Source organism: Cottoperca gobio, unplaced genomic scaffold (genome assembly GCF_900634415.1).
Source record: "Cottoperca gobio unplaced genomic scaffold, fCotGob3.1 fCotGob3_149arrow_ctg1, whole genome shotgun sequence".
Taxonomy (NCBI): domain Eukaryota; kingdom Metazoa; phylum Chordata; class Actinopteri; order Perciformes; family Bovichtidae; genus Cottoperca; species Cottoperca gobio.
In genome coordinates, this window is record NW_021166809.1 from 226,762 (window position 1) to 249,421 (window position 22,660).

At 39.0% G+C, this 22,660-nt stretch overlaps 1 protein-coding gene across 3 annotated transcripts in view; it reads left to right on the forward strand.

Annotated features, from left to right (window-relative positions):
• The window catches only part of prdm5 (PR domain containing 5), a 57,829-nt gene that overhangs the window by 16,752 nt on the left and 18,417 nt on the right, over positions 1-22,660 (forward strand). For all 3 annotated transcript variants that reach the window (XM_029426266.1, XM_029426267.1, XM_029426268.1), the window contains exons 9-13: positions 558-642; positions 716-873; positions 1,422-1,515; positions 6,203-6,363; positions 15,634-15,727. In XM_029426266.1, the coding sequence (XP_029282126.1) occupies positions 558-642; positions 716-873; positions 1,422-1,515; positions 6,203-6,363; positions 15,634-15,727 (592 nt within the window). The remainder of the gene's footprint in view (positions 1-557; positions 643-715; positions 874-1,421; positions 1,516-6,202; positions 6,364-15,633; positions 15,728-22,660) is intronic.

Genomic DNA, 22,660 nt, shown 5'->3' on the forward strand with positions numbered 1-22,660 from the left:
ATGTTCTGCTGTCTGAACTGTCGTAAAGCTCAGAGCTGAAGGCTCATTGTGTTTCTCTACATGTAGGTCAGCGGCACATTTAGATTTGGACACATGTAATGGAGTTGTTCAGAATAATTGAGTCCTCACAAAGTGTTGTCATAATAAATATGTCCCAAATTGTGTCCGTGCAGTTTCCATCAGAGGCTTTGGGACGTTCTTGCAGAGCACCAATCACACTTCCCATAAAGCAGCTTAAATCTGCCATAATTTAACATCATTTAGCAGAAGAAGCTTCTGCAGCAGCGCAGGACCGCTGCACATTAGCATACGCTATTGTAGCTGTAAGACGGGGAATTATTCAATGTGCAATTACTGGAGCTCTGCTCTGAAGCAAAAAAGGGATTGGAACTTTTCATCACTTTAATTGCTTTTCTGTCAGCAGACATCAGTCTAATGAAAACGGACAAGATTTAGAGCCTGATCCTTCAACTTTTACAGGCTCTCTGCCAAGTTTCAAAAGAAATGATCAGCAAGACCCGAAGTTAGAAGCTGTTTCTGTAACTCTTCTCCTGCAGGTTCATGAAATACTCGACTGCCACGCCTGTGACAAGAAGTTCATTTCCACCAATCAGCTGAAACGTCACATGATCACACACTCCGGTAAGAACAGTGTGCATTAAATACATCTTCACTTTACACGCCTGCGTTTACCACAATGCATCTGTCCTGGTAGAGAAGCGACCGTACACCTGTGAGATCTGCAGTCGTTCCTTCAAGCGCCTGGACCAGGTGACTGCTCACAAGATCATCCACAGCGAGGACAAACCGTACAAATGTAAACTGTGTGGGAAAGAGTTCGCCCACCGCAACGTCTACAAGAACCACAAGAAGGTGAGCAGCGGCTTCCACAGGGAGGTAAAGGTGTATAAAACATGCAGCATTAAAATGTGTGAATGTAGTGAGACAGAGACACGTGTCATTTTGAAGAAGGCCTCAGAACGCTTCTTTCAGACTCCTTTAATAAGTACATTCTGATGTTTCCTTTCATCAACAAAAAACTCTGGATCTTAAGTTCTCAGGGAAACGTAGATTACACATTGTGCATGTAGTTGTTATTGTAATCAGGCTTTCTTTAAACTGTTCTAAGTTTCTGAGAGGAGATATTAATGACATGTGATCTGTCAGGGTCTCATTGGTGGCTGTTATCTGTGGGGTCTCTGCCCCGCTCCACCCCTAAGCTTCCCTGTGTTTACTTTTGGGATTGAGATGTCACTCAGATAGATAGGTCGGGCATGGGGGGGGGGGGGGACAGACAGAAGCAGAAGCACTTTGAACTTAAAGCCCCTCGAGCTGCTTGTCCTCTTCAAGTCAACAAAGTAAATGTTCCACGCAGCCTCCTGCAGGATCACATCTGTAAACACGCTGCTCTCTCTCTGCAGACCCACTCTGAGGAACGACCCTTCCAGTGTGACGAGTGCAAAGCTTTGTTCCGCACCCCCTTCTCTCTGCAGCGCCACTTACTCATCCACAACAGTAAGTATGTTGTGTGTCTGTGATGTGCATGTGTAAACATGTGCTATGCGTTACCCTGTCAGCACGACCCAGACGTTCTTTCATATTTTACATTTCAAGTTAGAAATACCAAAACAAATCCAGTTGTTTTATACGTCAATACCATAACGTAGTGAGTCCTGTGATCAGATGTTCTTGGTTCCCTCCTGTAGAGAGAAGATGTTTGATGTTACAGAGCTCCTGCTCTTCTGCTTTGTAAAGCTTCACTGTTTTACTCACATTGTTTGCAGATGATGGTGTGTTTTATATCGGTCAGCTCGCTGATATAATATATATATCAATCTATATATCAATATATATTGAATATTATCCTGTTTCAGATCCTTCAGCTCTACATTACAGACAAAGACAATGCATCACATTACATCACATCACATTACATCACATCACATTACATCACATCACATTATTACATTACATCACATTACATTACATCACATTATTACATTACATCACATCACATTACATCACATTACATTATTACATTACATCACATTACATTATTACATTACATCACATCACATTATTACATTACATCACATCACATTACATCACATCACATTATTACATTACATCACATTACATTACATCACATCATTACATTACATCACATTACATCACATCACATTATTACATTACATCACATCACATCACATTACATCACATTATTACATTACATCACATCACATTATTACATTACATCACATCACATCACATTACATCACATTATTACATTACATCACATCACATTACATCACATCACATTACATCACATCCCATTATTACATTACATCACATCACATTACATCACATCACATTATTACATTACATCACATTACATCACACTACATTACACTACATTACATTCCATTACATCACATCACATTACATTACATCACATTACATCACATTACATTACACTACATCACATCACATTACATCACATTACATCACATTCCATTCCATTCCATCACATTCCATTCCATCACATTACACTACATTCCATTCCATTACATCACACTACATTACACTACATTACATTCCATTACATCACATTACACTACATTCCATTCCATTACATCACACTACATTACACTACATTACATTCCATTACATCACATCACATTACATCACACTACATTACATTACACTACATTACATTCCATCACATCACATTACATCACATTACACTACATTACATCACATTACACTACATTACATCACATTATTACATTACATCACATTACATTACATCACATTACATCACATTACATTACACTACATTCCATTCCATCACATTACACTACACTACATTACATCACATTACATTACATCACATTACACTACATTCCATTCCATTACATCACATCACATTACATCACACTACATTACATTACACTACATTCCATTCCATTACATCACATTACATCACATCACATTACATTACATCACATTACATTACATCACATTACACTACATTCCATTACATCACATCACATTACATCACACTACATTACATTACATTACATTCCTTACATCACATCACATTACATTACATTACATTACACTACATTCCATTCCATTCCATTCCATCACATTACACTACATTACATTCCATTACATCACATTACACTACATTCCATTCCATTACATCACATTACACTACATTACATTCCATTCCATTACATCACATTACACTACATTACATTCCATTCCATTCCATTACATCACATTACACTACATTACACTGCATTACATTCCATTCCATTACATCACATTACACTGCATTACATTCCATTCCATTACATCACATTACACTACATTACATTCCATTCCATTCCATTACATCACATTACACTACATTCCATTCCATTACATCACATTACACTACATTACATTCCATTCCATTACATCACATTACACTACATTACATTCCATTCCATTCCATTACATCACATTACACTACATTACACTGCATTACATTCCATTACATCACATTACACTACATTCCATTCCATTCCATTACATCACATTACATTACATTACATTACATCACACTACATTACACTACATTACATTACATCACATTACATCACACTACATTACATTACATTACATTACATTACACTACACTACATTACATCACATTACATCACATTACATTACATTACATCACACTACATTACATTACATTACACTACACTACACTACATTACATCACATTACACTACACTACACTACATTACATCACATTACACTACACTACACTACATTACATCACATTACATCACATTACATAGCATTCCATTACAGTTCATTTAGCTGACGCTTTTGTCATACAACATACAGAAACAATAGAATACAAATTCTATTTGTAAGTAAATAAGCAAAGACGCCAACTCACGCTGAGCGTGGCGAGTTGAAGTGTTTAACTTAAGTGAAAAATTAGCAAAAGCCCATCAGCGCAGAAACTCTCCTGAAGTCCCCGAGAATCAGAAAACGTATCGGGGTCATCTGTGGGCGGAGCTCTACGACTTAAAGTCAGAGACGGAACCAAAAGCAGACGTAGCAGAAGTGGTGGTTTGGTCGTAATAATATACGCCGCGGAGGTCGGAGCCTCTGCCGTCACGAGAGGAGGCTGGGAGATATTGTGTTCGGGCGAGTTGGATCTGAACCTTTAGAAGGAAAGTTGTAACAGTGGACTCATCGAGGAAAATGATCTCAACTATTGAGAGAATCGATTAATCCTTAAAGTCATTCTTCATGCAAAATGTTTTCTATCACATTTAAGTGAATATCTTTGGGTTTTGGACAAAACAAGACGTCATGACTTCAAACCTTCAGGACGCTTCAGAGAGCGTTCAGGTTGTGTCCCTGCAGACTTCCTGTGGAGCTGCAGTGGAGTTTTGGCAGGATGCATTGTGGTCCTCCAGTCCATCCAGATAACAAAGAGATTGTAAAGCTCGAGGCATTTCCTGCCGCCGTCTCAGGAGGCCGGCCGTATAATAGCAGCGCTCGTATTATGTATCAAGTACTGCGCAGAATGTGGGGCGGGAGGATCCAGTGTGGGATTTCACTGCAGGTGAGAGACATGAAGTTAATGTTCGCGCACCATGTTCGCTCTGCAGCGATGGTCTCAAGAGAAAATGAAGCACAGATGTCGCAGAATGAACTCAATGAGCCTCACAAGAACTTTTAATTTCTCATCCTAAATGTCTGGGAGGTTTGGTTCTATGAGTTCTGAGACTCACTAACTCTTTCACTAGGATCCAAAGTATTAAAGCCGCCTGTTCATTAGGAGCACGATGGGGAGGTTTGATTATTAGCATCATTCATGCTCACACATGTCTTCATCACTTGTTCGGCTCCCTTTGTGTAAAACATCAGGAGAAGAGACAGAAACGTATGAATGCCACCTTCAGGTGTGTGATGGAGGAAGAAAGGTTGAGTTAGGACTACGTTTTCTTTAGTTATTTTATTTCAGTAACATATTTACTCCCTCAGATTCATTTAGTTTTTAAAATGAGAATGAATGGCGTCCAACATTATTCTAAATATTCTGAAGTCACAATATTTCTACTTCCCCGGTTGAGAAAGACAATCTGCACAGGACTCGCACGACGTGTGAACAGACCTGCAGGAACATTAACGCACAACTCATCTGCTGATTCATTGCTCAGGTTATTAATTAGATGTTTGACGTTCTCAAAAGTCTTGTTTTGTCCACAACTCAAAGATTAAAAAGAGTAAAGAAACAGAATCTTCACATTTAAGAAGCAGAATCAGAGAAATTTGACGTTTTTTCCGATCGATTATTAAAATAGTTGGTGTTTAAATTGATCGTTGTCAATTAATGTTTGTAACTCTAACTTGTAGTTGTAAAAGCTGGAGACCCAGAGTGGAACTATGAATGACTATCATTCATAGTTTCATAGCAGACTGACGTCCTGCTGGAAGTTCTAATGAATCTTTATGTGAAGGTGTCGCTGACATTAATAATCATCCAGTGAGTGTTTCCATCTGATTACAGACACAAAGCTCACACTTCATTCAGCTGACCATCAACGGCCTTGGTAACAGGAGAATGAGCACAAGCTCCCGCCAAACTCTCACACACACACACACGCACGCACACACACACACACACACACACACACACACACACACACTGCTCTGTGGAGATTGAACGATCTCCATATAATGGAAACAACTACTGCTCAACAATAGAGTCTGTTGTGTGCAGACGGAGAGCTGAGGCGTGAAGGGAAACATCAGAACAGCTGACGTTGTGCGTCTGCCTGCAGCTTTACTGCTTGTCAGTGATTCATACAATAAGGCAGGTTTTTCTTTTTGGAACCATTTGACGGTCAGAATGAAACATATGGCAGAGCAGTTTGTTTTACGGTTTCCCCGGGGATGTGTTCAGCTACAGATGCACAATAAAGAATCACTTCTACTAGAAAGCAAACAGAACCAGACTTTTGTAAGGAGCTTTGTTCAGGGTCGCCCGCTGCAGGGAAACAGCCCTCTTTGTGTTTCTCCGTCCGCACAATCGTCCAGTGAAATTGGGTGCCCTCTTGCTGTGCGTGATGACTGTGTGTTTAGGGGAGCAACAATAGAAAACTGCAAATGTCCCTCTGTCCTGCAGGTGAGAGGACATTCAAGTGTGACCAGTGCGACGCCACCTTCAAGAGGAAGGACACGCTCAACGTCCACATCCAGGTGGTGCACGACGGCCATAAGAAGTATAAGTGCGACCTGTGTGAGAAGGCCTTTGTCACTCCTTCAGTCCTCAAGAGCCACAAGAAGGTGAATGAAAAGCTTTCAGAGCTGCAATCACACACAGTGATTGCAGCTCTGCGTCACTTTGTCCCCACATTGAGCTCCAGCTGCTCGTCTTCAGACGCACAGTTCAAACATAACAGTTGGAAAAGTTGTTGGATTCAATTATCTTGCATCTAACTACAGATAGTCGCTCAGAATATTCTTTTCTTCTGCTTTTCAAACTTCAATCTTTTTGCTTTCCTACCAAAGTTGTTAATGGTGTGACGAGGCGCCGGGCGCCGGTGCTGAGCTGAACGCTGCACGTTTCGAGTCTCTGGTCGCAGAGATCTGAAAAATATTTAACTTTGGGTAAAACGCTGCGCTCGTCACTGTCAATCAAAGAGGAGGAGGGGCGGGACTAGTACCACAGAACCGGGCTCTGTCTGACTTCAGAACCAACACTGACCGTCTGCTCCGTCCTCTTCATCCACCGTGAGGCCTCTTTTACTTTCACCGCTGATGTTCCATATCAGAGCACATCCAGACGGTTCTGAAGCACCTGCTGGACGAGCCCAGTACTCTACAAGAGATGTTTCCAGTGCTTCACATCCAGCCTCTCTCCTCATGAAAGTGATGCAGCCAGCGGTTGTAATATGTTGGACTGTCAAACATCCATCTCTACCAGGGCTGCCCATGAAGGCTTGGAAATCAATTCCTACGTTGATTAGAAATGGCAGTTAGTCCATTTGCTCCGCTGGGTTTCAAAGCCCCGAAACAGATCTGGCTGCAGATTATGAGCCTTAAATCTGACAACGTCCGGTGTGGTTATGGATCAAGATTGAAACCAAACAGCTTCTTGGCACAAGGCAAAAGGAAATGTCTCAGAGGTTGTCTCAGAACAGTAGGGCTGAAGAAAGGCACGTTGAGCCGCTCGCTGCCGGGAGATCTGGCCTCGATCAAAGCCAGGTTACCGAGGAGAGGACACCTCGCCGGCCGTGTTCACATGAGTAACCCGCTCCGCACTCTTCTTTAATGTGCACCTCAATGCTCTGCGTTGTCGGAGCAAACTTTGGCCCTGAAATCATCACAAATAGTTCTCACAGCCTTCTTCTGTTAGGATCAAATCTAAGACTGAGTTTACACATCTGATGGACATCAGAAGTTACACGGAGTAAGTCTTTACATCTGATCCTTGTGAGGACCACAGCACGAGCTGAGCGTCATTCAAATGTATTTATTTATTATTATTCTAACAGAGTTAAGATGTTCTTCTTATACTCTGACATTTATCCAACAGTTCATGACATGAATATATTAAATATACGCTGATCTGACAGAGAAGCAGCAACTCGTCACATTTCAGAATCTGTCACCGGCTAATATTTGGCAGTTTTAATAAACAGACTGAAACAGATTAAATATAATAATAATAATAATAATAATAATAATAATAATAATAATAATAATAATAATAATAATAATAATAGTTTCCTACTGAAGGACAGAAGCGGATGTAACTCGTGTCTTCTTTGTTTTCCTGAACTAGTCACATGTGCAGCAGCTGCTTGTGAATATGATTTAAATGTGAGAAAATAGTGAAGAAAGTTCCAGGTTCCCAAAGTCCAAAGTTTGTCTTGTTACTTTAATATAAAACAGAGACAAGCAGCAGATCTCCAGAGGCTGAAAACATTGAAAGACATTTCTGCAGGAAACTTTACGTTTGCTGATTATTTCTTTGTGGATCTTCTAATCTGCAGCTCTGTGTGAACGAGCAGCAGGCGCTCCGAGTTCTTCTTGTGTTTCAGTCGATGCTTCCTCCTCAGCGAGCCGGGTGTGTGTTACATGAGAGGGCGTGTGTGTCAGCATGTATGTGCATGTATGTGCATGTATTGTATGTTTTGTACATGATGGCCTCACGTCTCTGCAAGAAGTCACCATGAATGAAAACGACTCGTTTGGCTTTTGAGTAGTTGAGTAGCACTTATGACTCTTTTGACTTATGATTCTTATCACTTATGATTCTTATGGCTTATGATTCTTATCACTTATGATTCTTATGACTTATGATTCTTATGACTTATGATTCTTATGACTTATGATTCTTATGACTTATGAATCTTATGACTTATGATTCTTATCACTTATGATTCTTATCACTTATGATTCTTATGACTTATGATTCTTATCACTTATGATGCTTATGATTCTTATGACTTATGACTCTTTTGACTTATGATTCGTATGACTTATGATTCTTATGACTTATGATTCTTATCACTTATGACTCTTATCACCTATGATTCTTATGACTTATGACTCTTATCACCTATGATACTTATGATTCTTATGACTTATGATTCTTATCACTTATGATTCTTATCACTTATGATTCTTATGACTTATGACTCTTATCACCTATGATTCTTATCACTTATGATTCTTATCACTTATGATTCTTATGGCTTATGACTCTTATGACTTATGATTCTTATCACTTATGATCCTTATGATTCTTATGATTCTTATCACTTATGATTCTTATCACTTATGACTCTTTTGACTTATGATTCTTATGACTTATGATTCTTATCACTTATGAATCTTATGACTTATGATTCTTATGACTTATGATTCTTATGACTTATGATTCTTATGACTTATGATTCTTATTACTTATGATTCTTATGACTTATGATTCTTATGACTCTTTTGACTTATGATTCTTATGACTTATGATTCTTATGACTTATGATTCTTATGACTTATGATTCTTATCACCTATGATTCTTATCACTTATGATTCTTATCACTTATGATTCTTATGACTTATGATTCGTATCACTTATGGCTCTTTTGACTTATAATTCTTATCACTTATGATTCTTATGACTTATGACTCTTATCACCTATGATTCTTATCACTTATGATTCTTATGGCTTATGACTCTTATGACTTATGATTCTTATCACTTATGATCCTTATGATTCTTATGATTCTTATCACTTATGATTCTTATCACTTATGACTCTTTTGACTTATGATTCTTATCACTTATGATTCTTATCACTTGTGAATCTTATGACTTATGATTCTTATCACTTATGATTCTTATCACTTATGATTCTTATCACTTATGACTTATGATTCTTATTACTTATGATTCTTATGATTCTTATGACTTGTGATTCTTATGACTCTTTTGACTTATGATTCTTATGGCTTATGACTCTTATCACTTATGATTCTTATCACTTATGATTCTTATGGCTTATGATTCTTATGACTCTTATCACCTATGATTCTTATCACTTATGATTCTTATGACTTATGATTCTTATCACTTATGACTCTTATCACCTATGATTCTTATGACTTATGACTCTTATCACCTATGATTCTTATCACTTATGATCCTTATGATTCTTATGATTCTTATCACTTATGATTCTTATCACTTATGACTCTTTTGACTTATGATTCTTATGACTTATGATTCTTATCACTTATGATCCTTATGATTCTTATGATTCTTATCACTTATGATTCTTATCACTTATGACTCTTTTGACTTATGATTCTTATCACTTATGATTCTTATCACTTGTGAATCTTATGACTTATGATTCTTATCACTTATGATTCTTATCACTTATGATTCTTATCACTTATGACTTATGATTCTTATTACTTATGATTCTTATGATTCTTATGACTTGTGATTCTTATGACTCTTTTGACTTATGATTCTTATGGCTTATGACTCTTATCACTTATGATTCTTATCACCTATGATTCTTATCACTTATGATTCTTATCACTTATGATTCTTATCACTTATGATTCTTATGGCTTATGACTCTTATCACTTATGATTCTTTTGACTTATGATTCTTATCACTTATGATTCTTATCACTTATGATACTTATCACTTATGATACTTATGATTCTTATCACTTATGATTCTTATCACCTATGATTCTTATGACTTATGATTCTTATCACTTATGATTCTTATCACTTATGATTCTTATGGCTTATGATTCTTATGACTCTTATCACCTATGATTCTTATCACTTATGATTCTTATCACTTATGATTCTTATCACTTATGATTCTTATGGCTTATGATTCTTATGACTCTTATCACCTATGATTCTTATCACTTATGATTCTTATCACTTATGATTCTTATGATTTATGATTCTTATCACTTATGAGTCTTATCACCTATGATTCTTATCACTTACGATTCTTATGACTTATGACTCTTATCACCTATGATTCTTATCACTTATGATTCTTATCACTTATGATTCTTATGGCTTATGACTCTTATGACTTATGATGCTTATCACTTATGATGCTTATGATTCTTATGATTCTTATGACTTATGATTCGTATCACTTATGGCTCTTTTGACTTATGATTCTTATCACCTATGATTCTTATCACTTATGATTCTTATCACTTATGATTCTTATGACTTATGATTCTTATCACTTATGATTCTTATCACTTATGATTCTTATGGCTTATGACTCTTATCACTTATGATTCTTATCACTTATGAGTCTTATCACCTATGATTCTTATCACTTATAATTCTTATCACTTATGATTCTTATGACTTATGACTCTTATCACCTATGATTCTTATCACTTATGATTCTTATGGCTTATGCCTCTTATGACTTATGATTCTTATCACTTATGATCCTTATGATTCTTATGATTCTTATCACTTATGATTCTTATCACTTGTGAATCTTATGACTTATGATTCTTATGACTTATGATTCTTATCACTTATGATTCTTATCACTTATAACTTATGATTCTTATTACTTATGATTCTTATGATTCTTATGACTTGTGATTCTTATGACTCTTTTGACTTATGATTCTTATGGCTTATGACTCTTATCACTTATGATTCTTATGATTCTTATGACTTGTGATTCTTATGACTCTTTTGACTTATGATTCTTATGGCTTATGACTCTTATCACTTATGATTCTTATCACCTATGATTCTTATCACTTATGATTCTTATCACTTATGATTCTTATCACTTATGATTCTTATGGCTTATGACTCTTATCACTTATGATTCTTATCACTTATGATTCTTATCACTTATGATTCTTTTGACTTATGATTCTTATCACTTATGATTCTTATCACTTATGATACTTATCACTTATGATACTTATGATTCTTATCACTTATGATTCTTATCACCTATGATTCTTATGACTTATGATTCTTATCACTTATGATTCTTATCACTTATGATTCTTATGGCTTATGATTCTTATGACTCTTATCACCTATGATTCTTATCACTTATGATTCTTATCACTTATGATTCTTATCACTTATGATTCTTATGGCTTATGATTCTTATGACTCTTATCACCTATGATTCTTATCACTTATGATTCTTATCACTTATGATTCTTATGATTTATGATTCTTATCACTTATGAGTCTTATCACCTATGATTCTTATCACTTACGATTCTTATGACTTATGACTCTTATCACCTATGATTCTTATCACTTATGATTCTTATCACTTATGATTCTTATGGCTTATGACTCTTATGACTTATGATGCTTATCACTTATGATGCTTATGATTCTTATGATTCTTATGACTTATGATTCGTATCACTTATGGCTCTTTTGACTTATGATTCTTATCACTTATGATTCTTATCACTTATGATTCTTATCACCTATGATTCTTATCACTTATGATTCTTATGACTTATGATTCTTATAACTTATGATTCTTATGACTTATGATTCTTATGATTCTTATCACTTATGATTCTTATCACTTATGATTCTTATGGCTTATGATTCTTATGACTTATGACTCTTATCACCTATGATTCTTATCACTTATGATTCTTATCACTTATGAGTCGTATCACCTATGATTCTTATCACTTATGATTCTTATCACTTATGATTCTTATCACTTATGAGTCTTATCACCTATGATTCTTATCACTTATGATTCTTATGGCTTATGATTCTTATGACTCTTATCACCTATGATTCTTATCACTTATGATTCTTATGATTTCTGATTCTTATGACTTATGACTCTTATCACCTATGATCCTTATCACTTATGATTCTTATCACCTATGATTCTTATGACTTATGACTCTTATCACCTATGATTCTTATCACTTATGATTCTTATCACTTATGATTCTTATGATTTATGATTCTTATCACCTATGATTCTTATGACTTATGACTCTTATCACCTATGATTCTTATCACTTATGATTCTTATGACTTATGATTCTTATGACTTATGACTCTTATCACCTATGATTCTTATAACTTATGATTCTTATGACTTATGATTCTTATTACTTATGATTCTTATGACTGATAATTCTTATCACTTATGATTCCTATGATTTATGATTCTTATCACCTATGATTCTTATGACTTATGACTCTTATCACCTATGATTCTTGTCACTTATGATTCTTATGACTTATGATTCTTATGACTTATGACTCTTATCACCTATGATTCTTATCACTTATGATTCTTATCACTTATGATTCTTATCACTTATGATTCTTATCACCTATGATTCTTATCACTTATGATGCTTATGATTCTTATGATTCTTATCACTTATGATTCTTATGGCTTATGATTCTTATGACTTATGATTCTTATCACTTATGATTCTTATGGCTTATGACTCTTATCACTTATGACTCTTATCACCTATGATTCTTATCACTTATGATTCTTATCACTTATGATTCTTATGATTTATGATTCTTATGACTCTTATCACTTATGATTCTTATCACTTATGATTCTTATCACTTATGATTCTTATGGCTTATGACTCTTATGACTTATGATTCTTATCACTTATGATGCTTATGATTCTTATGATTCTTATCACTTATGATTCTTATCACTTATGATTCTTCTCACTTATGATTCTTATGACTTATGACTCTTATCACCTATGATTCTTATCACTTATGATTCTTATCACTTATGATTCTTATGATTTATGATTCTTATCACCTATGATTCTTATCACTTATGATTCTTATGACTTATGATACTTATGACTCTTATCACCTATGATTCTTATAACTTATGATTCTTATGACTTATGATTCTTATTACTTATGAATCTTATGACTGATAATTCTTATCACTTATGATTCTTATGATTTATGACTCTTATCACCTATGATCCTTATGACTTATGATTCTTATCACCTATGATACTTATGACTCTTATCACCTATGATTCTTATCACTTATGATTCTTATGACTTATGATTCTTATGACTTATGACTCTTATCACCTATGATTCTTATGACTTATGATTCTTATGACTTATGATTCTTATCACTTATGAGTCTTATCACCTATGATTCTTATCACTTATGATTCTTATCACTTATGATTCTTATGATTTATGAGTCTTATCACCTATGATTCTTATCACTTATGACTCTTATCACCTATGATTCTTATCACTTATGATTCTTATGACTTATGATTCTTATTACTTATGATTCTTATAACTTATGATTCTTATGACTTATGATTCTTATTACTTATGAACCTTATGACTGATAATTCTTATGACTTATGATTCTTATGATTTATGATTCTTATGATTCTTTTGACTTTTGATTCTTATGACTTATGATTCTTATCACTTATGATTCTTATCACTTATGATTCGTATGACTGATAATTCTTATGACTTATGATTCTTATGATTTATGATTCTTGTGAGTCTTATGATTCTTATGACTTATGATTCTTATGACTTATGATTTATGATTCTTATGACTCGTTACGTCCCCACGTTAGGTTGTGAGCGTTCCCCCTGCCTGTCTGTCTGTCTGTCTGTCTGCCTGTCTGTCTGTGAGGGTTTAATAACAATAATGATGTTTTCTCTGTTGTACAAACACTAAATAATGCAACACTGCCCCATCTGAGACACATGTGTTCGTGTGGATGTGGATTTGTTTGTGCATGTGTGTGTGTGTGTGTGTGTGTGTGTGTGTGTGCGTGTGTGTGTGTGAGAGCCTTTGTAAGGAAACACCCGAGGTGTCAGAGGAACACAGTGGGGTGATGGAGGAAAGGATGGGGGCCCAGAGAGGAGGTGTTCCTGTATTGTTGTACTGCTGTTGAAGCTGTCGCTCTGAGTTTGAGTTTTCATACTCACGATTATTCTTGGGAATCTATACCAGGCCGGGAGGAGGAATTCAGTTAGAGCGGACTTTTCAACAAGCAGAGAGTGGAGGAGAGGAGCGGGGGGTGGGCTTGGGGGGGAAGGTAGTACATGCTTTCCACATGCTCCTCTTCCCTGTTTGCATGTGCACACAGCTCAACACTGTGGACTGCTTGGAGGTGAAGGGAGAGGAAGAAGAGGGAGGAGGAGGAGGAGATGAATGCATACGTGTACCCTGGCCTTTAGTCCCCCGGGCTTTGGACTCTGGCAAATGTGCATCGTCTGTGTTCTTTGATCCTTCCTTCAGGGCAGCTCAGTGGATCCACTGTCATGACAACATGTGCATCTCCATTCAGTCTGTGAGTCAGTGAAGCTGCATCTCTGGTGGACCAACACTGAAATCATTTAATAAAAATATCTTCTTTTCCTGGTGACTGCTGAACTAATAGCTTCTAGTAACTAGTAACTACTTTATGAACAAGACCCCCGCCTCCTGTACCTGTAACCAGCGTAGCATGAAAGTTAGCTAGCTAGCTAACAGCCCCTAAATACGTCAAACTTAACAACTTCATGCATCCTCTACACACTCCTGTCACGCGTATTGAAGGACTTCACACACTGCGAGCAGACGACTGTAGGAACAATAATCAAACCACATTAATAGTTTATTCTTTATGTGATTACATGTTTCTTATCTTATCATACGATTTACTCTTTATTTTTACGTTACCTCGATTTATAACATGATATATGTTTTATTTAGGATATTTTAATATTTGTTAAGAATTAAAGGTTCATTGTTCATTGAACGGACGTACTTTATATTATACCAGAGGCATGAAATGTTCTTTCTGGCACAATATAAATATAGTTATTGTGACCTCTGACAGTTTAAAAATGCTGAGAGAACATTTAAAGTGGAATCTATAATCAAAAACAACCTCAGATTATGGTTTGACTGGTTTGAAGATACAGCGTGATGGAGTTCTGATGAGCATCTGACACGTGTTCCAGCTCTCACTGTAGACTGTCTGTTTTGTCATTTCTCCTGCAGACACACACGGGAGAGAAAGAGAAGATCTGCCCGTACTGCGGACAAAAGTTTGCCAGCAACGGCACCCTGAGGGTCCACATCCGCAGCCACACAGGTCAGTGCCCTGCACAGCTCCAGCATCAGCCTGTGACCTCAGCGAGAGAGAGAAGACATGGAGTCTCTGATACGTTTCCTATAATCACATTAAACTTCATCTGATTTATTTACCTTGTGCGTATGATGCAGAGCTCTGTTGTCTTTCCCAACATCAGAGATCATTTCCCTCTCAAATCTACTTTGTTTCACTTCTTTCAGAATACTTTGTGTTCGTTTCCATCTTTGTGACTTTGGATGTAATTACTTTAAACTGAAGGTCACCACATGCAGTTATCTCTCCTTTCCTCTCACGGCTCTGCTATCCCAACATTATGTTACCTTTAATTTAGTTTATTTAAGAGAAGGGGCGGTGCACACTAACAGAGTAGCGGCTGTTAGGAACACTTCACCATGATCTAAACAATGTGCCAATTTCATTTAATCAGTTGTTTGTATAAGTCAATATGTATCACATGTAGGTATCTGGCTCTGTAGGAAGATAAAACAGAGTGTGTAGTAAAAACAGTAAAAGGGATAAAAACTACGGTAAAAAAGCTTTCCCATAAATGTACGTTTGGAGGAGTGATTTACAGAAGGTACTGTGTTTGCAGACTAAAGCTCCTCCGGTAGAGAGTTCCACAGCTGCAGGTCTGGTTTCCTTCTGTAAGGAACATTCAGGAGGTCCTACCTGAGGAGGTGAAGCTATGATGTGGGTCGGAGAACGGCCATGTGAGGCTTTACAGTCATTGGTGAAAGTTGTAGATCGACTCTGGGAGAGATCTGGTCTGGAGACGCGAGATGGCCCAAAATACAGGATATTATAATCCAGACGTGACGAGATGAAAGCACGGATGACTCCTTTAAGGTCCGCTTGAGATAAAAGAGTTTTTACTTTTGTAATCTTCCGAAGTCGGAGAAAACAAAACAAAGCTCAGAGTCGGAGATCTCACCCAGATTGCGGGCGGAAGACTGGACGTTGGAGGAACGGTTCCCAACATCACTTTTAAAGGAACCGGTCAGGATGATGGGGGGGGGGGGGGGGGGGTTGTGCAACACATGGTTGCAAAAAGAAATGCAGTTGTAGCTCAGTCCATATGATGCATAAGAAAAGACAGTAGTAGTGCATTCCTGTTGAATTTGCAACAGGAGGAATGTAAACACTGGACCGATAATATGGCCGCCATCTTTGACATTAATAACGACACCAGGGAAAAATGAATTCCATAAGGCTGTGATCGGTTGTCTGGAATGTCAATGCATTTCCCATGATGCTCCGCTCTTACATCTTTACACTTGCTCACTGCACCTGCACACTATCATACCATATATCATATATCATAACATATCGCACTTTTAATAATTTAATATCAGAGAGTTCCTACATGATGGAGCGCTGCTTGTTCCAGTCTTTGCTCTGCCACAAACATAGAGCTCTGGATGTTCATTAAACTGCCTTAAACTGGAAAGCTACACATTCCTGTGCGTTTCCTTACCAACAGACTGGTGCAGAGAGCTGGCACAGACACACAGACACACACACACAGACACACAGACACACACACACAGACACACAGACACACACACACAGACACACACACACACACACAGACACACACACAGACACACACACAGACACACAGACACACACACACAGACACACACACAGACACACAGACACACACACACAGACACACAGACACACACACACACACACACAGACACACAGACACACACACACACACACACAGACACACACACACACACACACACACACACACAGACACACAGACACAGACACACACACACAGACACACAGACACAGACACACAGACACAGACACACACAGACACAGACACACAGACACAGACACACAGACACACACACACAGACACACACACAGACACACAGACACACAGACACAGACACACAGACACACACACAGACACACACACACACACACACACACACACACACACAGACACACAGACACAGACACACAGACACACACACACACACACACACACACACACAGACACACACACACAGACACACACACACAGACACACAGACACACACACAGACACACACACACACACACACACACACACTTCTTGGCCTCTAAACTCCTTCACTCACTCTTTCTGTCTCTCTGCCCACTCCTCCCTCTCTTCCTCACTCTATACTTCATGTTGTCTTCTCACTGTCCTGTAGTGTTTTGGGTGGTTGAATCAAATGTTTCCAACAATTTCCTCGGACGTCTGGATCTTAAGTTCTCACAGAAACAAGCTGAACAAATGTTAGCGGCAGCCGAACAGCGTGCAGGAGAAACTCTGATGTTTAACCTTTGAGTCAGGGAGAGGAGAACTCCCATGATGCACTGCTGCTGCACCACTACACCAAACTCCCATGATGCACCGCTGCTGCACCACCACACCAAACTTCATCTTTTACGGCCCCCGAGTGGCAGGAAACAACATATTCTGTGTTTTACTTCACGTTTCTTCCCGACGCGTCTTCCTGTTGATTCCAGGTAGAGCCGTGTCATCACTACGGCACACAGAGCCCCTAATTCTAAAACCAATGACCTAATACAGTCCGTGTTTAAATAGTGCTTCAGTCAAACCATATAGACCTTCCTGTCAGGTGTTGACAAGATTAGTGTGTCAAAATGTGTGTGTGTGAGTGTGTGGGGGTAGGACGGCGGTCCTACCACACTTTGTCAACAGCGTCCTTTGTATCCGTGTGTTTGTTAGCTGTGTGTGTTTCCGTACATGTGTATGTGTGAAGGACAGACGAGCAGAAAGAGAGAATGTCTTCCAGTGTGGGCCGCGGCTCAGTCTGATTGTATTTATATAGAATAAACAAAAGAGAGGAATGCTGGGGGAGGGGTGGGAGCCGAGGGGACACCTCAAAGAAAGAAAGGAGTAACGAGAGAAAAGACCACTCCAAGAAAGCATCCAGCCGGATGACCCTTGACCCTGACTGGCTGTAAATCTGTCCCCTCATTCTATAGACTGGGATCTTTTTTGTTTGTTCCGTTTATGTGTGAGAGGAAAAAATAGGCTTTGGAGAAAGTCTTTCCCTGAGCGACAAGACTCATCTTGTTCTCCGACAGTGAGAGTAATTTCATGGGCACACATGTATGTAGAGCGTGATACATGTGTGGTTTAATGTAAGTAACACTCTTCTCTGCACGGCAGACAGGAAAGCTGCATGTTGTTTGTCTTCCTGCTTCACAGGAACACGTCAGCATTGATTATTTACCTGCTGCACACAGAGGACTTTGTCTGGGTTCCTCAGAGATTTCCTCCCCTATCATGTTACCAACAAATACTGCAGAGCATTATGGGAGAAATAGATTAAAGAGAAACGTAAAAGCATCATTTTGGGGGTGTGAAGTATCTGGCAGGACAGGTACTGTGTATTTGACTTGGATTTTGGTTAGAATATCGTGTTGAGCTCAAACAAATTAGTCGTAGAGCCTCAGAGGCGGGCGTCTTCTCCGAGAGCAGCCTTTATGAGATCACCCATAAAATGTGAGCTGTCAAAAAGTTGGACGAGGAAGTTGAAGACGTTGTGGAACTCAGTAGTCATGATGGATGTTTCTATCATTTTCTCTTTGGCCCTGTTGTGTGTCCTTCCCCACATCACAGCCCAGTGAGAGTACATTTTCCCACCATGTGTGTGCCATGATGTGGTAAATAAATAACCGTAGTGGGGTCATGAAAATTATTTGTGCCAAGGGAAATGTTGACAGAAGCCAGTGCCTCGGTGTCATACTGACATCATAGGACACCAGCGTAAACCCCACGAGCTGCGCCGCTTGAGCTGCTGTGGCACGTTAACCCGTAGAAATGCTGATTTTGTGTTTATGTTGTTTTATGAATCAAGCTTCAACTTTTAGACTTGTTCCACATGCTCAGACAGACCAGGGTCTCCAGTGTGTTTGCACATGTTTAATAGTCGAAAAGGGAACATTTAAGCCGTTTTCCCACATGAACACCAGAAATATCCGAAGAATGAGGTCCGCACAGTTGTCCGGAGTTTCCCTTCCACACATGTAGCAGCAGCAGCAGACTGTCCGTGTCAGAAGTGAGAACACTTCCTGGAGATACTGCGTTAGGTTTCAGGGGTGGGGGTTAGGGTTAGGGTTAGGGTTAGAGCGTGCAGGAGGCAGGACATGACGTCGATTACACCGCAGTCACGTAATTTGCTCATAAACCACCCAGTCTGTTACCGTTCCCTGAATCTGTCCTTGTCTCTCATTTCTGTTGCCGTCTTCTTGTAAATGACCCTCCTTCTTCTTCTTCACCCTCAGATGTTTGTTGTCTTACGGTTTCACGCCGCTCGCCGTGAGTTCTCCACATAAAGAGCGGCTCTGTCCGCAGAGACGGACATTACTCAGACTTTGTACTCTGGAGCCGGCGGGATGAACTCCCAATGATCAAGACATTTGTAGTGCATGTGTGATACTCATAACATCGTCATCATAACCAAGACCGATTTCCACAATTTCTCTTCTCTAAACAACAACTTGAAGATGCAGTAATTATGAAAGATGTGCACATAGTGACATCGAAGGCCACTGTAGCTATGCCCCCCCCCCCTCTTTATCCTCATTAGCACCAGCGCACACATCGGTTATTCTGGGGTCCACACACATTCAGTCATTTAGAGAATTCATAGCAAACCGGATTCTTCGTTCATGATAAACACAAATGTCTGAATGAGCACTTCCACACACTTCCAAGGCTTTTAAAATACATTCTGTACTTTCACCAAGGGTTACATTTCATTTCATGCACCATTTAATCAAACACACACAGTTCTTATGGTTCCTGAAATGTTTGTAGATATTGTTTTAGCTTTTATGCAGCGGTATGAATTGTACCTGCATGTCTCTGTATCTCACTTGTTCTCGCTTTAGGTAGCATTACATCACAGTTCATGCACGAACCTTTGCACTTCCTGTCTGTAATGTGCCGGTCAGACGAAGAGCAACGCGTTCTCAGGGTCCAGGACACTTACAGTCATACAGGAGATAATACACATACAGGCCAACGCCAGGTGTCTGCTTTTCTTCAGAGACTCAGAGTACGGAGACATGTTGGACTACAGATGGCAGTAAAGCTTGTGTTATAGTTGTGTACAAGCATTTTAACGTCAGTAAATCATTGCCAATTGTGAAACATTTGGATAATTATACAAATGGCCGTGCCAGAAAACGTTCCTATAAATCATTCTCTGTGCATTCTCAGTTGTGTGTTTTACATTTTCCGTAACAGATATTGCTCTGAGGCACAAAGGAAGAAGAAAGCTGTAGAAAAGAGTTTGTATTTAATATTAACTGTTTCTCTTGAAGCCTCCCAGTAAAAGTATTTAACAAGACTGCGCTTGTATAACCGGAGTGACAATAAATATCTTGAATCTTGATATTAAAACAACTGAAAGAGCAAAACAAACACACAGGAAGCAACTTGTTCTTGGAAAGAACTGCCTTGACTGCACAAACATGCACCGCTCTCCTGGCGCTGGACAAAGGGTACTAATTGTCTCGATCATAGTGTCATTAGTTATGTTAATTATTTATTATTTGATGTTTGAAAAGCTCTAAGTGGTCTCACGACAGAATAAATGCCCTCAAATGGACATCTGGTAGAACTCTGGAATCACTGAACCTATTTAGAGGATTTAGTTTGTCCTTGTGATGGATGTGCTTCACCGTCGCAGCTTCAACTCTTTCTTTGGTGCCGTGCAGATGTTTAAAGATCCCTCCAACTGCTCATGTGCCCCGACTCTTGACTTGACTGACTTGTCTCTGCAAAGTTTGTCACTAGAGAGAGTTTTCACATTCCTCTGCTGAAGGGATGAGTCTGTGCACCTGGGACCAGCTAGCTTAGTTACGTCACTAATGTGCACATGCCACAAGACGTATCGAAGTCGTAGATTTCACTCGCCTTCACCTGCAGGAACCCTGCATGAAAAACAAAAGAAGCGAACTACACTCAGCGTTCTGATACGCCTGCGAGTCCTGGAGCACTACAGACGCTTTACAGCCTCTTACTTTTTACGTGGAAAAAAGTCATAACAGATTATTTTCACTTACTTAAGAACGTGGCAGAAAGTGAACTTTAATTTGGAGGATTGTGTTGACGCGTGTCAGCAGCTCAGACCTGCTGCATGTGTGGTAAGCTGAGCCCGTCCGATACCTTCGCATGGGCAACTTTAAGGGAATTGTTTGAGGAAGTGAGAAATCTACTGAGACCCTGGCTGTAATGGAGAGGTCAAGTGTAAAAGTTGTTTGGCGTTCCTACGGCTCATCAAAGGCGATCTCTTATCATCTCCAACACACCGATATCACGTTTCCTCGGCGGCCTCTGTCGGCATGTGACACGGGAGAAGGACGGTGGCCCTCCACTGTCTGCCTCTACTGGAGGAAGCCAGGAATTAATTTCTGACGGACAGCACTAATGTCTTTCAGACCGGAGCCCCGAAGCTACAAAGCGTTCTCCATAACACGAGGGCCGTGCGGCAGGCAAAACGACAAAGCTGACCATCTGCTAAGCAGACACGCGGCCGTACGCACACACACACAACACACGAGGGGTGCCAAACGGATCGATTAGCAGACGAGGAGTGTGAGGGCCACAGCGGGGGCCGGGGGAGACACCCAGGGTCAAAGAGACGGTGTACTGTTTCAGCACATGCTAAATCAGTTACCATCTCCACACACATAAAGCCCGGGCTCAGTGCTGAGCCACCCCGCATAATCCCCAAACAATCTGCCTCAATCTGCAGAATAAGTGGAGGGTCTCCAGTTACAGTAACACTCCACCAGCAGACAGCGAGCCCAGAGCCGTGCTGCAGAAATGTTACAACAGATCCAGAGCATCTGTTTATTTCCTGTGTCGCTAAAGGATTGTGTTGCTGTTGTGGAAAGACATGAGATCTG